Source organism: Panulirus ornatus, chromosome 45 (assembly GCF_036320965.1).
Source record: "Panulirus ornatus isolate Po-2019 chromosome 45, ASM3632096v1, whole genome shotgun sequence".
NCBI lineage: Eukaryota > Metazoa > Arthropoda > Malacostraca > Decapoda > Palinuridae > Panulirus > Panulirus ornatus.
The window spans coordinates 6,505,057-6,521,965 of record NC_092268.1 but is presented as its reverse complement, the minus strand read 5'-3'; the positions used below and the strand labels follow the sequence as shown (position 1 = coordinate 6,521,965).

General features: G+C 50.0%; 1 protein-coding gene and 1 long non-coding RNA gene across 2 annotated transcripts in view; one reads left to right on the top strand and one right to left on the bottom strand.

Annotated features, from left to right (window-relative positions):
• Positions 1–16,909, bottom strand: part of LOC139762884 (uncharacterized) — a 54,382-nt gene that overhangs the window by 27,652 nt on the left and 9,821 nt on the right. Inside the window, exon 2 of the long non-coding RNA XR_011715860.1 lies at positions 16,555–16,659. This is a non-coding gene — a long non-coding RNA (uncharacterized lncRNA). The remainder of the gene's footprint in view (positions 1–16,554; positions 16,660–16,909) is intronic.
• Hydr1 (phospholipase Hydr1) overlaps positions 1–16,909 on the top strand; it is a 40,193-nt gene that overhangs the window by 18,455 nt on the left and 4,829 nt on the right. Inside the window, exons 3-7 of the mRNA XM_071688118.1 lie at positions 3,368–3,534; positions 5,098–5,368; positions 9,573–9,685; positions 13,373–13,607; positions 15,349–15,514. Coding sequence (XP_071544219.1) covers positions 3,368–3,534; positions 5,098–5,368; positions 9,573–9,685; positions 13,373–13,607; positions 15,349–15,514 — 952 coding nt within the window. The remainder of the gene's footprint in view (positions 1–3,367; positions 3,535–5,097; positions 5,369–9,572; positions 9,686–13,372; positions 13,608–15,348; positions 15,515–16,909) is intronic.

Genomic DNA, 16,909 nt, shown 5'->3' with positions numbered 1-16,909 from the left:
ATTTTTACATCACAATTACATGTAATTACCTTCCAAAACCCCCTTTTCACAATTACATGCAATTACCTTCGAAAACCCCTCAGTTTTTACATCACAATTACATGTAATTACCTCCCAAATCCCCTTTTCACAATTACATGCAATTACCTTCGAAAACACCTTAGTTTTTACACCACAATTACATGTAATTACCTCCCAAATCCCCTTTTCACAATTACATGCAATTACCTTCGAAAACACCTTAGTTTTTACACCACAATTACATGTAATTACCTCCTAAATCATGCAATTACATGCAATTACCTTCGAAAACACCTTAGTTTTTACATCACAATTACATATAATTACCTTCCCCCCAAAATCCCTCACTGCACACTAAGATAAAGTCATTTCATATCCAAAGACACACACACACACACACACACACACACACACACACACACACACAACCCTTGATAGATTACCTTACAGCACTTTGGACTGTCTGGGGTCCCACCTGTTGTCAACGTCCCATGGAGTCCAATCATGATGAACATGTGTTCTTCCGAGTGTTCAATGATAACAGTGAACACCCACACGCATGGTCTGCGTGGGCAACACTTCCCCCCCCCCCCCCAGTGCCCCGAGGGGAGGATGAAGAGCGGGGTGAACTGCGGACACACAACACTGTACACACACACACATAAGGCGAAGGATTCGAACCCAGGCACTCTCATGACGACCACCGCGGAGGTTATGTGTATGTGTGTGTGTGTGTGTGTGTGTGTGTGTGTGTGTTGTGTGTGTGTGAGTAGCAATGACTGGTTCGATGTAAGGGGGCGCTTCAATGCCCAAAGGGCAACAAAGATAATGAGAGATAAGGTGAATCAGTTCTCTGTGTTGGGCAAAGGACAAATGATAAGGACTGGAATATCGCTCAAAGATTCTTATCTGTTATCCCTAAGGCACCAAGTCTGCCTTCTGGTCATTCCAATGTTCGTAATATATATATATATATATATATATATATATATATATATATATATATATATATATATATATATATTATATATTAGTGAGGAAAGATTGACAAAGAGGATATATGTGTCAGAGGTGGAGGGAACGAGAAGTGGGAGACCAAATTGGAGTGAAAAAGATTTTGAGTGATCGCTGCCTGAACATGCAGGAGGGTGAAAGGCGTGCAAGGAATAGAGTGAATTGGAACGATGTGGTATGCCGAGGTCGACGTGCAGTCAATGGATTGAACCAGGGCATGTGAAGCGTCTGGGGTAAACCATGGAAAGTTCTGTGGGGCCTGGATGTGGAAAGGGAGCTGTGGTTTCGGTGCATTATTAACATGACAGCTAGAGACTGAGTGTGGACGAATGTGGCCTTTGTTGTCCTTTCCTAGCGCTACCTCGCACACATGCGGGGGGGGGAGGGGGTTGTTATTTCATGTGTGTCGAGGTGGCGATGGGAATGAATAAAGGCAGACAGTATGAATTATGTACATGTGTATATATGTATATGTCTGTGTGCGTATATGTATACATTGAGATGTATATGTATGTATATGTGCGTGTGTGGACGTGTATGTATATACATGTGTATGTGGGTGGGTTGGGCCATTCTTTCGTCTGTTTCTGTGGAAGCAGCAGACGTACATATACACAGTGGGGGTTTGTCAACAACGTATATGTGTTCATGCTGGCCTGGGCCCCCACACTTTGCCCCTCCTTTCCAGTGGCGGGGATAAACCACCCCCTTTGAACACCCCCCACCGGAGAAACCACCCCCTTTGAACACCACCCCCCCTGGAGAAACCACCCACTTTGAACACCCCCTGGAGAAACCACCTCCTTTGAACACCTCCCCCTGGAGAAACCACCCCCTTTGAACACCACCACCCCTGGAGAAACCACCCTCTTGGAACACCACCCCCCCCGGAGAAACCACCCCTTTTGAACACCACCCCCTGGAGAAACCATCCACTTTGAACACCACCCCCTAAAGAAACCACCTCCTTTGAACACCACCCCCTGGAGAAACCACCCTTTTGAACACCACCCCCCTGGAGAAACGACCCACTTTGAACACCACCCCCTGGAGAAACGACCCACTTTGAACACCACCCCCTGGAGAAACGACCCACTTTGAACACCACCCCCTGGAGAAACCACCCCCTTTGAACACCTCTCCCCCCCCACCCCCACTTTCAGGTGGTAGGTAGTGGTGATGGGGGGGGGTGTAGTGTAGCACCAACACCCACTGGAGAAAGGCCCACTTGAACTAAAGTGGCGGGTTCCATGGCGTCTCTATGTAGCTCGTCTGAGATTGGCCAAGTTAGGATGGCGAATTGCCTGCTTAAAGGAGAGGGGGAGGGGGGGAGGGGGGAAGAGGGACCCCCTCCCCCCCCCCTTCCCACACACAACACACACGGGCGTCTTGTGGTCCCACGCCCCCCCCCTTTCCCCCCCTCCCTCCTTCCATCCCAAAGTCGGTTCAAGAGATTGGACCATTCATGGGGTAAACACACACACACACACACACACACCCATCACCCCATCATCTCTCTCTCTCTCTCTCTCTCTCTCTCTCTCTCTCTCTCTCTCTCTCTCTCTCTCTCATCCTACATCTCCTCCCCCCGCGCCTCGGGAGAGAGAGAGAGAGAGAGAAGAGAGAAAGAGGAGGAGAGAGCGGTGTGGTGTGTGGAGAGGAGAGAGAGAGAGAGAGAGAGAGAGAGAGAGAGAGAGGAGAGGAGGTGATGGGTGTGTGTGTGGGAGAGGGAGAGAGAGAGGAGAGGAGAGAGAGAGAGAGAGAGAGAGAGGAGAGAAGAGAGAGAGAGAGAGAGGAGAGAGAGAGAGGGATGGGTGTGGGTGTGGTGTGGCGGGAGAGAGAGAGAGAGAGAGAGAGAGAGAGAGAGAGAGAGAGAGAGAGAGAGAGAGAGAGAGAGAAGAGGCAGGAATAGGAATACCTAAGATGCTGGAGAAGGTGTGCTGAAATGGATTGGACACATGGAAAGGATGACCAAGAGGGTGTACATGCTTCAGATGGAGGGAGAAAAGAAGAGAGAAATTGAAGAAGAAAAAACATGAATGCAGTGAACGATGCGTGTGAGTGAAAGGGACCTAAAACATGAAGGAGGGTGTGAAGCATGCAAGGGATAGTGTACATTGGATCAGTGTGGTATATGGGGGGACCACTACCTTTCGATGGGTGCATCCAAGGCATATGAGACCATTTCTTTGTCTGCTACTTGGAAGCCTAAAACATCCATTCCTGAGGGACAGAAACAAAGGAAGATATATATACAATCATACTCCAACCATGTCCTTTTCAGCTAGATGTGAAAATTTAAACTTTGAACTGTGTTCTTTGTACCACACAGCGCCCTCTGTTGGCCTGCAGACAAGGCGCTTGGAGAGGGTTTTTGGAGTCGCACTTGACCATCTTACAGGAGCGGTATTGGCCCACGCCCTGGTGCTACGAGTCCAGATGTCAAACCATTCTCGCCTCTGTACTCAGGTCCAGGCTTCCACACATACGATACAGAAGGTAAGTTATCTTCGAAGCCTTCTGTACTCAGGTCCAGGCTTCCACACATACGATACAGAAGGTAAGTTATCTTCGAAGCCTTCTGTACTCAGGTCCAGGCTTCCACACATACGATACAGAAGGTAAGTTATCTTCGAAGCCTTCTGTACCAGGTTGAGGCTTCCACACATACGATACAGAAGGTAAGTTATCTTCGAAGCCTTCTGTACCCAGGTTGAGGCTTCCACACATACGATACAGAAGGTAAGTTATCTTCGAAGCCTTCTGTACCCAGGTTGAGGCTTCCACACGTAAGATACAGTAGGTAAGTTGGTAGAGGGGAGGGGGGTGGGGAGACTTGAGCACCTTGCATTTCGTAAAGTTAACTTGAGCACCTTGCATTTCGTAAAGTTAACTTGAGCACCTTGCATTTCGTAAAGTTAACTTGAGCACCTTGCACTTTTCGTAAAGTTAACTTGAGCACCTTGCATTTCGTAAAGTTAACTTGAGCACCTTGCATTTCGTAAAGTTAACTTGAGCACCTTGCGTTTCGTAAAGTCAACTTAAGCACCTTGCATTTCGTAAAGTTAACTTGAGCACAGAGATGAATTTAGGTGTCTCTGTCTCTCTCTCTTCACGATATGAATTGAGAATCGAAGTGTTCTTTGACCCAGAATATAAAGTGTATGTTTTCTTTACCCAGATAACTGTTCTTGGGTAGAACAATGAACTATGACACTTTGTTCATGTGGCAGAACACAAGACACTTGAAGAACAGACATATGAAACAGAGATGAATTTAGGTGTCTGTCTCTGTCTCTCTCTTCACGATATGGTTTGAGAATCGAACTGCTCTTTGACACAGAATATGAAGCATATATTTTCTTTACCCAGATAAAGAAAGAGATTACGTTAGATATTACATTGGTCCAAGGCTGCACAGACTGGAGGGAAGATGTCGTGGCCATAGCCTAAGAAACAGACTGTGGCACAGAACAGGAAAAGGAGAAGAAGGAGATGAAATGGCAAATGTCTAATATCATGTTGGGGCAAAGATATGGGACAAAGAATTCAGGTGAAGAGGAGAAGAATGGGATTTTAGGAGCTCTTAAAAAGGGGAGGAAGGGGAAATGGTAGTTTTTTTTTAAAGAAATGGGGAAAGAGACAGAGAGAGATGGGGGGGAGGAATGGTGTAACACACATGACATTCACGTAACCTAACCAAACCATATAAACAAAAACACAATAGGTATTCCAGGTGTGAAATGGAACACCGAACACATTCCAGTCTTTCCCACACCACCTAACCTAACCCAACCAACCTAACCTAACCTAACCTAACCTAACCTAACCAACCTAACCTAACCTAACCTACTCTCCCCCCTTTCTCTCCTTTCCCCCCTAAAGGATAATAACCAATTTAACTCCCTTACTTGCCCCACTTACCCCACGCCACACCACAAAGGAATAACAAAGGACATCTCTAACCTAACCTAACCAATTGAATTCCCTTACTTGCCCCACTTACCCCACGCCACACCACAAAGGACTAACCAAGGACCTCTCTCTTGGCTACTGACGCAGGGAGCTGCTGACGCTGAAGGATGGGGGACAGATCTGTTTGGACTGGCTGGTCAGGGCGTCGGAGGCAGACCCTCCTCCGCCCCCCGAGGGAGACCCGCCGCCCTCGGGCCACCCATCACCCGAGGGCGAGCCGCCCATTGTCATCATCCTGCCGGGGCTGACCGGGTCGTCGCAAAGCGAGTACGTCAAGAGTTTCGTGTTGACGGTGAAGCAGACGGGCGCCCGATGCGTCGTCTTCAACAACCGTGGACGAGGAGGGGTCCAACTGAAGGTGAGGATGTGCCATCATTCCTTCCTCCTGAAGGTGAGGAGGGGGGGGGTTGTCTTCATCATCCTTCCTCCTGAAGGTGAGGAGGAGGGGAGGTTGTCTTCATCATCCTGCCTCCTGAAGGTGAGGAGGAGGGGGGGTTGTCTTCATCATCCTTCCTCCTGAAGGTGAGGAGGAGGGGGGGTTGTCTTCATCATCCTTCCTCCTGAAGGTGAGGAAAGGGGGGGGGTCTCCATCATCCTGAAGGTGAGGGTTGTTTACCCCCCTGCTGAAGGTGAGGGTTGTTTACCCCCCCTGCTGAAGGTGAGGGTTGTTTACCCCCCCTGCTGAAGGTGAGGGTTGTTTACCCCCCTGCTGAAGGTGAGGGTTGTTTACCCCCCTACTGAAGGTGAGAGTTGTTTACCCCCTGCTGAAGGTAAGGGTTGTTTACCCCCCCTGCTGGAGGTGAGGGTTGTTTACCCCCCCTGCTGAAGGTGAGTTGTTTACCCCCCTGCTGAAGGTGAGGGTTGTTTACCCCCCTGCTGAAGGTGAGAGTTGTTTACCCCCCTGCTGAAGGTGAGGGTTGTTTACCCCCCTGCTGAAGGTGAGGGTTGTTTACCCCCCTGCTGAAGGTGAGGGTTGTTTACCCCCCTGCTGAAGGTGAGGGTTGTTTACCCCCCTGCTGAAGGTGAGGGTTGTTTACTCCCCTGCTGAAGGTGAGGGCTGTTTACTCCCCCTGCTGAAGGTGAGGGTTGTTTACACCCCCTGCTGAAGGTGAGAGTTGTTTACCCCCTGCTGAAGTGAGAGTTGTTTACCCCCCTGCTGAAGGTGAGGGTTGTTTACCCCCATGCTGAAGGTGAGGGTTGTTTACCCCCTGCTGAAGGTTGTTTACCCTGCTGAAGTGAGGGTTGTTTACCCCCCTGCTGAAGGTGAGGGTTGTTTACTCCCCTGCTGAAGGTGAGGGCTGTTTACCCCCCCTGCTGAAGGTGAGGGTTGTTTACCCCCCTGCTGAAGGTGAGGGTTGTTTACTCCCCTGCTGAAGGTGAGGGCTGTTTACCCCCCCCTGCTGAAGGTGAGGGTTGTTTACCCCCCTGCTGAAGGTGAGGGTTGTTTACCCCCTGCTGAAGGTGAGGGTTGTTTACCCCCTGCTGAAGGTGAGGGTTGTTTACCCCCCTGCTGAAGATGAGGGTTGTTTACCACCCTGCTGAAGGTGAGGGTTGTTTACCCCCTGCTGAAGGTGAGGGTTGTTTACCCCCTTGCTGAAGGTGAGGGTTGTTTACCCCCCTGCTGAAGGTGAAGGTTGTTTATTCCCCCTGCTGAAGGTGAGGGTTGTTTGCATCCCCGCTGAAGGTGAGGGTTGTTTACCCCCTGCTGAAGGTGAGGGTTGTTTACCCCCTCTTGAAGGTGAGGGTTGTTTACCCCCCTGCTGAAGGTGAGGGTTGTTTACCCCCCTGCTGAAGGTGAGGGTTGTTTACCCCCCTGCTGAAGGTGAGGGTTGTTTACCCCTGCTGAAGGTGAGGGTTGTTTACCCCCTGCTGAAGGTGAGGGTTGTTTACCCCCTGCTGAAGGTTGTTTACCCCCCTGCTGAAGGTGAGGGTTGTTTGCATCCCCCGCTGAAGGTGAAGGTTGTTTACCCCCCTGCTGAAGGTGAGGGTTGTTTACACCCCCGCTGAAGATGAGGGTTGTTTACCCCCCCTGCTGAAGGTGAGGGTTGTTTACCCCCTGCTGAAGTGAGGGTTGTTTACCCCCCTGCTGAAGGTGAGGGTTATTTACCCCCCCTGCTGATGAGGGTTGTTTACCCCCCTGCTGAAGGTGAGGGTTGTTTACACCCCCTGCTGAAGATGAGGGTTGTTTACCCACCTGCTGAAGGTGAGGGTGGTTTACCCCCCCTGCTGAAGGTGAGGGTTGTTTACCCCCTGCTGAAGGTGAGGGTTGTTTACCCCCCTGCTGAAGGTGAGGGTTGTTTACCCCCCTGCTGAAGGTGAGGGTTGTTTATCCCCCTGCTGAAGGTGAGGGTTGTTTACCCCCCTGCTGAAGGTGAGGGTTGTTTACCCCCCTGCTGAAGGTGAGGGTTGTTTACCCCCCGTGAAGGTGAGGGTTGTTTACCCCCCTGCTGAAGGTGAGGGTTGTTTACCCCCCTGCTGAAGGTGAGGGTTGTTTACCCCCCCTGCTGAAGTGGGTTGTTACACCCCCTCTGAGTGAGGGTTGTTTACCCCCCTTGCTGAAGGTGAGGGTTGTTTACCCCCAGCTGAAGGTGAGGGTTGTTTACCCCCTGGTGAAGGTGAGGGTTGTTTACACCCCCTGCTGAAGGTGAGGGTTGTTTACACCCCCTGCTGAAGGTGAGGGTCTATTGTCTTTGAACACCTTTTGTATATCTTAACATTTAAGCCATTTTTGAAATTCCAAACACCACCTAAAAAGGGTCCTGAAACACTGTTCCAGTGGGGCTTATGACCACTGCAGATACAACACTGTGGATGAGACATAACCATGGGCCTTCCCACTGTGTAAACCAACTCCCACACTCTGTAATACATAGCCACAGGACCTTCCCACTATGTAAACCAACTCCCACCCTCTCTAATACATACCCACAGGGCCTTCCCACTGTGTAAACCAACTCCCACACTGTGTAATACATAGCCACAGGCCTTCACACTGTGTGAGACATAGCCACAGGGCCTTCACACTGTGTAAACCAACTCCCACACTGTGTGAGACATAGCCACAGGCCTTCACAGTATGTAATACATACCCACAGGGCCTTCACACTGTGTAAACCGACTCCCACACTGTGTAATACATAGCCACAGGCCTTCACACTGTGTGAGACATAGCCACAGGGCCTTCCCACTGTGTAAACCAACTCCCACACTGTGTGAGACATAGCCACAGGCCTTCACAGTATGTAATACATAGCCACAGGGCCTTCCACTGTGTAAACCGACTCCCACACTGTGTGAGACATAGCCACAGGCCTTCACACTGTGTGAGACATAGCCACAGGGCCTTCCCACTGTGTAAACCAACTCCCACACTGTGTGAGACATAGCCACAGCCCTTCACACTATGAAATACATAGCCACAGGGCCTTCCCACTGTGTAAACCAACTCCCACACTGTGGAGACATAGCCACAGGCCTTCACACTGTGTGAGACATAGCCACAGGGCCTTCCCACTGTGTAAACCAACTCCCACACTGTGTGAGACATAGCCACAGCCCTTCACACTATGAAATACATAGCCACAGGGCCTTCCCACTGTGTAAACCAACTCCCACACTGTGTGAGACATAGCCACAGGGCCTTCCCACTGTGTAAACCAACTCCCACACTGTGTGAGACAGCCACAGGGCCTTCCCACTGTGTAAACCAACTCCCACACTCTGTAATACATAGCCACAGGGCCTTTCCACTGTGTAAACCAGCTCCCACACTGTGTAAGACAGCCATAGGGCCTTCACACTGTGTGAGACAGCCACAGGCCTTCACAGTATGTAATACATAGCCACAGGGCCTTCACACTGTGTAAACCAGCTCCCACACTGTGTAATACATAGCCACAGGGCCTTCACACTATGTAATACATAGCCACAGGGCCTTCCCACTGTGTAAACCAACTCCCACACTGTGTGAGACATAGCCACAGGGCCTTCCCACTGTGTAAACCAACTCCCACACTCTGTAATACATAGCCATAGGGCCTTTCCACTGTGTAAACCAGCTCCCACACTGTGTAAGACAGCCATAGGGCCTTCACACTGTGTGAGACATAGCCACAGGGCCTTCACACTGTGTAAACCAACTCCCACACTGTGTAAGACAGCCATAGGGCCTTCACACTGTGTGAGACATAGCCACAGGGCCTTTCCACTGTGTAAACCAGCTCCCACACTGTGTAAGACAGCCATAGGGCCTTCACACTGTGTGAGACATAGCCACAGGGCCTTCACACTGTGTAAACCAACTCCCACACAGTGTAAGACAGCCATAGGGCCTTCACACTGTGTGAGACATAGCCACAGGCCTTTCCACTGTGTAAACCAGCTCCCACACTGTGTAAGACAGCCATAGGGCCTTCACACTGTGTGAGACATAGCCACAGGGCCTTCACACTGTGTAAACCATCTCCCACACTGTGTGAGACATAGCCACAGGGCCTTCCCACTGTGTAAACCACACACTGTGTAATAATGACCCCTTTTCTCTCCTGTGGTTCTCTCAACAGACAGCGCGGACTTACTGTGCTGCCAATTCCGATGACTTGGAAGAAGCCATTACCCACATACGCCACAAGTATCCCAATGTCCCACTCATGGCCACTGGGATATCCCTAGGAGGGTAAGTGACAAGTGGGATGGCTACTGGGATATCCCCTGGGATGGCTACTGGGATATCCCCTGGGATGGCTACTGGGATATCCCCTGGGATGGTTACTGGGATATCCCCTGGGATGGTTACTGGGATATCCCCTGGGATGGCTACTGGGATATCCCCTGGGATGGTTACTGGGATATCCCCTGGGATGGTTACTGGGATATGCCCTGGGATGGTTACTGGGATATCCCCTGGGATGGCTACTGGGATATCCACTGGGATGGCTACTGGGATATCCCCTGGGATGGTTACTGGGATATCCCCTGGGATGGTACTGGGATATCCCCTGGGATGGTTACTGGGATATCCCCTGGGATGGCTACTGGGATATCCCCTGGGATGGTTACTGGGATATCCCCTGGGATGGTTACTGGGATATCCCCTGGGATGGCTACTGGGATATCCCTGGGATGGCTACTGGGATATCCCCTGGGATGGTTACTGGGATATCCCCTGGGATGGCTACTGGGATATGCCACTGGGATGGCTACTGGGATATCCCCTGGGATGGCTACTGGGATATCCCCTGGGATGGTTACTGGGATATCCCCTGGGATGGCTACTGGGATATCCCATGGGATGGCTACTGGGATATCCCCTGGGATGGTTACTGGGATATCCCCTGGGATGGCTACTGGGATATCCCCTGGGATGGCTACTGGGATATCCCCTGGGATGGTTCCTGGGATATCCCCTGGGATGGTTACTGGGATATCCCCTGGATGGCTACTGGGATATCCCCTGGGATGGTTACTGGATATCCCCTGGGATGGTTACTGGATATCCCCTGGGATGGTACTGGGATATCCCCTGGGATGGCTACTGGGATATCCCCTGGGATGGCTACTGGGATATCCCCTGGGATGGGTACTGGGATATCCCCTGGGATGGTTACTGGGATATCCCCTGGGATGGTTACTGGGATATCCCCTGGGATGGCTACTGGGATATCCCCTGGGATGGCTACTGGGATATCCCCTGGGATGGCTACTGGGATATCCCCTGGGATGGTTACTGGGATATCCCCTGGGATGGCTTACTGGGATATCCCCTGGGATGGCTTACTGGGATATCCCCTGGGATGGTTACTGGGATATCCCCTGGGATGGCTACTGGGATATGCCCTGGATGGTTACTGGGATATCCCTGGGATGCGCTTACCTGGGATATCCCTGGGATGGCTACTGGGATATCCCCTGGGATGGCTACTGGGATATCCCCTGGATGGCTACTGGGATATCCCCTGGGATGGTACTGGATATCCCCTGGGATGGCTACTGGGATATCCCCTGGGATGGTTACTGGGATATCCCCTGGGATGGCTTACTGGGATATCCCCTGGGATGGCTACTGGGATATCCCCATGGGATGGCTACTGGGATATCCCCTGGGATGGTTACTGGGATATCCCCTGGGATGGCTACTGGGATATCCCCTGGGATGGTACTGGGATATCCCCTGGATGGCTACTGGATATCCCCTGGGATGGTTACTGGGATATCCCCTGGGATGGCTACTGGGATATCCCATGGGATGGCTACTGGGATATCCCCTGGGATGGTTACTGGGATATCCCCTGGATGGCTACTGGGATATCCCCTGGGATGGTACTGGGATATCCCCTGGGATGGTTACTGGGATATCCCCTGGGATGGTTACTGGGATATCCCCTGGGATGGTTACTGGGAATCCCCTGGGATGGTTCCTGGGATATCACCCTGGATGGTTACTGGGATATCCCCTGGGATGGCTACTGGGATATCCCTGGGATGGCTACTGGGATATCCCCTGGATGGCTACTGGGATATCCCCTGGGATGTTACTGGATTATCCCCTGGAATCACATACTGATCAATTCCATCGAGCACGGATATCCCCATTTCCGGATACCCACCAGCGATGCCCATGTATCCCATGGCACAGCACGATATCCCCTGGATTTCCATACCACCCAATCCCCATGATGGTCCCAATACACACCACTCCGATTTCCCATGACACACCAACCCCATTTCCCATACGGAACCATCCCCGGGATTCCTAATCCAACCCACATCTCATTTCCCATGGCAACCACATCCCCATGATTCCCACTGGAAAATCCCCTGGGATGTTACTGGATATCCCCTGGAGATGGTACAGGCAATATCCCCTGGGAATGGCTCACTGGGATATCCCCTGGGATGCGCTACTGGGATATCCACTGGGATGGCCTTACTGGGAATATCCCACTGGATGGCAACTGGCATTCCCATGGGAAGCTACTGGGCATTCCCCATGGATGGCTACTGGGAATCCCCTGGATGGTTCTGGAATCCCACTGGGATGCCACGGATATCCCTGAATGCTCACAGACATCCCCATATCCCAATACGCAACCACCGATCCCCTTTCGCAATACCACACAGCGAATCCTCGGATTTCCCAATCCACACTACATCCCCATTTCCCAATACCACACCAATCCCCATTTCCAGATACCACACACACAATCCCCATTTTCCCGATATCCCAGACCACACATCCCCATGGGTTCCAATACCAGACAATCCCTATTTCAATATCCCACCAACATCGCATATCCCTAGTACAACCACTATATCCCCATTTCCAATGAATCACCACATCCCCATTTCCCAATACCACACACACCACATCCCCATTTCCCAATACCACACCACATCCCCATTTCCCAATACCACACACCACATCCCCATTTCCCAATACCACACACACATCCCCATTTCCCAATACCACACCACATCCCCATTTCCCAATACCACACACCACATCCCCATTTCCCAACACCACACACACCATCCCCATTTCCCAATACCACACACCACATCCCCATTTCCCAATGCCACACACCACATCCCCATTTCCCAATACCACACCACATCCCCATTTCCCAATACCACACCACATCCCCATTTCCCAATCACACACCACATCCCCATTTCCCAATGCCACACACCACATCCCCATTTCCCAATACCACACACCACATCCCCATTTCCCAATACCACAACCACATCCCCATTTCCCAATACCACACCACATCCCCATTTCCCAATACCACACCACATCCCCATTTCCCAATGCCACACCACATCCCCATTTCCCAATGCCACACAACACATCCCCATTTCCCAATACCACACCACATCCCCATTTCCCAATACCACACCACATCCCCATTTCCCAATACCACACACCACATCCCCATTTCCCAATACCACACACACATTCCCATTTCCCAATACCACACCACATCCCCATTTCCCAACACCACACACACCACATTCCCATTTCCCAACACCACACACACACCACATCCCCATTTCCCAACACCACACACACACCACATTCCCATTTCCCAACACCACACACACACCACATCCCCATTTCCCAATACCACACACACACCACATCCCCATTTCCCAATACCACACACACACATCCCATTTCCCAACACCACACACACCACATCCCCATTTCCCAACACCACACACACACCACATCCCCATTTCCCAATACCACACCACACATCCCCATTTCCCAATACCACACACACCACATCCCCATTTCCCAAGACCACATCCCCATTTCCCCCAATACCATTTCCTTCTGTATCATCCCCATTTCTAGGATGATCTTGGGTAATTACCTGGTAACCCGAGGTGAGCTGGCTGCCCAACACTTGGTGGCCGCCATGGTCCTCTCCATCCCGTGGAACGTCTTCGTGGGGACAGAGAGCTTGGAGAAACCACTGTGGAACCTGTTGCTGAACCGCCACCTCGCCCACTGCCTCTGTGAGTCCATTAAGACCATGCGCAAGCAGCTGGAGGGCAACTACAAATGGGACCTGGACCATGTTATGAAGGTAGGCTGGGGCACTGTCTATCTAAATGGCTCTGTGTATTATCTATCAGTAGATAGAGATGATTGTAAATGGGACCTGGACCATGTTATGAAGGTAGGTAGGGTGGACTGTCTATCTAAATGGCTCTATGTATTATCTGTCAGTAGATAGAGATGATTACAAATGGGACCTGGACCATGTCATGAAGGTAGGTAGGGTAGACTGTCTATCTAAATGGCTCTGTGTATTATCTATCAATAGATAGAGATGATTGAAGTAGATAGAGATGATGGAAGTAGATAGAGATGCATGGAGGAAGACAGAGATGATTAATATATCAGTAGGGCACGAATTAGGTGATGTGTATGGACGGGCCACGAATATGTGTCCTCTCCTGTTGGCCCTTCGTGAGGGGCCACGAATATGTGTCCTCTCCTGTTGGCCCTTCGTGAGGGGCCACGAATATATGTCCTCTCCTCTTGGCCCTTCGTGAGGGGCCACGAATATGTTTCCTCTCCTCTTGGCCCTTCGTGAGGGGCCACGAATATGTGTCCTCTCCTCTTGGCCCTTCGTGAGGGGCCACGAATGTGTCCTCTCCTCTTGGCCCTTCGTGAGGGGCCACGAATATGTGTCCTCTTCCGTTGGCACTTCGTGAGGGGCCACGAATATGTGTCCTCTCCTCCTGGCCCTTCGTGAGGGGCCACGAATATGTGTCCTCTCCTCTTGGCCCTTCGTGTGGGGCCACGAATATGTGTCCTCCCCTGTTGGCCCTTCGTGAGGGGCCACGAATATGTGTCCTCTCCTCTTGGCCCTTCGTGAGGGGCCACGAATATGTGTCCTCTTCTGTTGGCACTTCGTGAGGGGCCACGAATATGTGTCCTCTCCTCTTGGCCCTTCGTGAGGGGCCACGAATATGTATCCTCTCTCTTCCCTTCGTCTGTTTCCCCTCTCCCCATTTCTGTGCCACAGACACAGACACACACACACTTCTTTATAACAGGACATCAAACATATAAAGTCTATATCATATTGGTAGCCAATTTTAATCCACCCATTTGTCTTAGAAATATACGTTCGCCCTTCGTAGTGATCCACCCATTTCTATAAGAAATACACGTTCGTCCTTCGTAGTGATCCACCCATTTCTATAAGAAATACACGTTCGTCCTTCGTAGTGATCCACCCATTTCTATAAGAAATATACGTTCGCCCTTCCCAGTGATGGAAATTGGTTTCAGAATTGGGCTACGTGCTTGGAAGAAGGGGTGACAGGGAAAAAGTAGAGGTTGTAAGTAGACAGAAGAATGGAAATCCAGATATATTTTTTCTTTTTGGGCTACGTGCTTGGAAGAAGGGGTGACAGGGAAAAAGTAAAGGTTGTAAGCAGACAGAAGAATGGAAATCCAGATATATATATTCTTTTTGGGCTACGTGCTTGGAAGAAGGGGTGACAGGGAAAAAGTAGAGGTTGTAAGTAGACACAAGAATGGAAATCCAGATATATATATATATTCTCCTTTTCCTTTGATGAATGTTCTTAAGTGATACTAAAGTGAAGTAAAGGGAGGAACCACTTATCTTTTTTTTTTCTGAGTTCTGTACCACAATATTGTCTTTTAGAGTCAAAGAATTCGCGAAAAGACGACTTATTTTCGAATGGAAGTGACCCCCCTCTCTCTCTCTCTCTCTCTCTCTCTCTCTCTCTCTCGAATGCACACAACGTTCTGTTATGACCTAAATTTATTCGTTTCTCTCTTTCCAGAGTAAAACCATCCGGGAGTTCGACTCACGATTCACGGCTGTCCAATTTGGTTTCCGGGACGTGGAAGAGTATTACCGGACGGCGTGTTTACATGACAAATTGGACAATGTGAAAGTTCCATTGCTCTGTCTCTCTGCCGCCGACGACCCTTTCCAACCCCTTGAAGGTAAGGGAGTCTGTCGACCCCAGTATATCACAGTGTAGTTCTTTCTTCATGGCAAATTGGACAATGTTAAAGTCCCGTTCCTCTGTCTTTCTGCTGCTGACGACCCTTTCCAACCCCTTGAAGGTAAGGGAGTCTGTCGACCCCCGTATATCACAGTATAGTTCTTTCTCCATGGCCCTTTTCACCAGTTCTTTGTGTAAACGTTTGACCAAACGCGTGTGGCGTGTGTGTATCGTGTGCCTTTCCATCTCTCTCGACGTTCCTAATGGTTTAACTGGTGTTAAATGACCCCATTTGGACTACTTTGTGACATGGGAATAGAGGAATAGCCAATGGGGATAGGGGTAGAAAAGAATACTTGCCACGTATTCCCTGCGTGTCGTAGAAGGCGACTAAAAAGGGGAGGGAGCAGGGGGGTCTGGAAATCCTCCCCTCTCGTTTGTAATTTTCCAAAAGAAGGAACAGAGAAGGGGGCCAAGTGAGGATATACCCTCTAAGGCTCAGTCCTCTGTTCTTAACGCTACCTCGCTAACGTGGGAAATGGCGATTTTGTGATATAGGAATACAGAATCATCCCCTGGGATAAGGGGAGAAAAGAATACTTCCCACGTATTCCCTGCGTGTCGTAGAAGGTGACTAAAAAGGGGAGGGAGCAGGGGGGTCTGGAAATCCTCCCCTCTCGTTTGTAATTTTCCAAAAGAAGGAACAGAGAAGGGGGCCAAGTGAGGATATACCCTCTAAGGCTCAGTCCTCTGTTCTAAACGCTACCTCGCTAACGCGGGAAAGGGCGATTAAGCATGGATACGCATGGAGAAAAATGTAAAGAATGAAAAAAAATAAATAAAAATTCTTTACCTTCATCTTATACTATAGTGTTTGAAGTGTACGAAGGCAACACAAAATATAACAAAAACTGGTAGTTGAAAAAAAAAAAATTTACAAAACACAAACATGCTACCGTAATCTTAAACTTCTTACACAAGGGAGAAAAAAAAGTGGAAAATTTAAAAATTAAAATAAAAATCCTTTTTTAAACCAACCTTTGACCTGCAGTGGTGGTGAGCACAAAAGTCCAGTGTGTAAAAAGGTTCCAATGATGTTTCTTGGAAGGTGGGGTGGTGTGGGGGTGGTGGTTTGGCAAGGCCCTGAAATGGAAAGGTTTTCTTTAATTACTTTCGAATGAGAAATGTCAACAGAGAAAAATGGTGTTGTAAAACTTTGACTGTGAAAGGAGTCAAACCTGACCCCCAGACCATAATAGATAAGACAGATCTGTGAAGTAGTTTGGACACTTCCCTGGGAACTTATGAATTGTGGGAGGCGAACCGTATGGGTTCGAAACCTTGGCATGGCATTCATACCCACACAGACACAACCTAGGTGTTCATCCTCCCT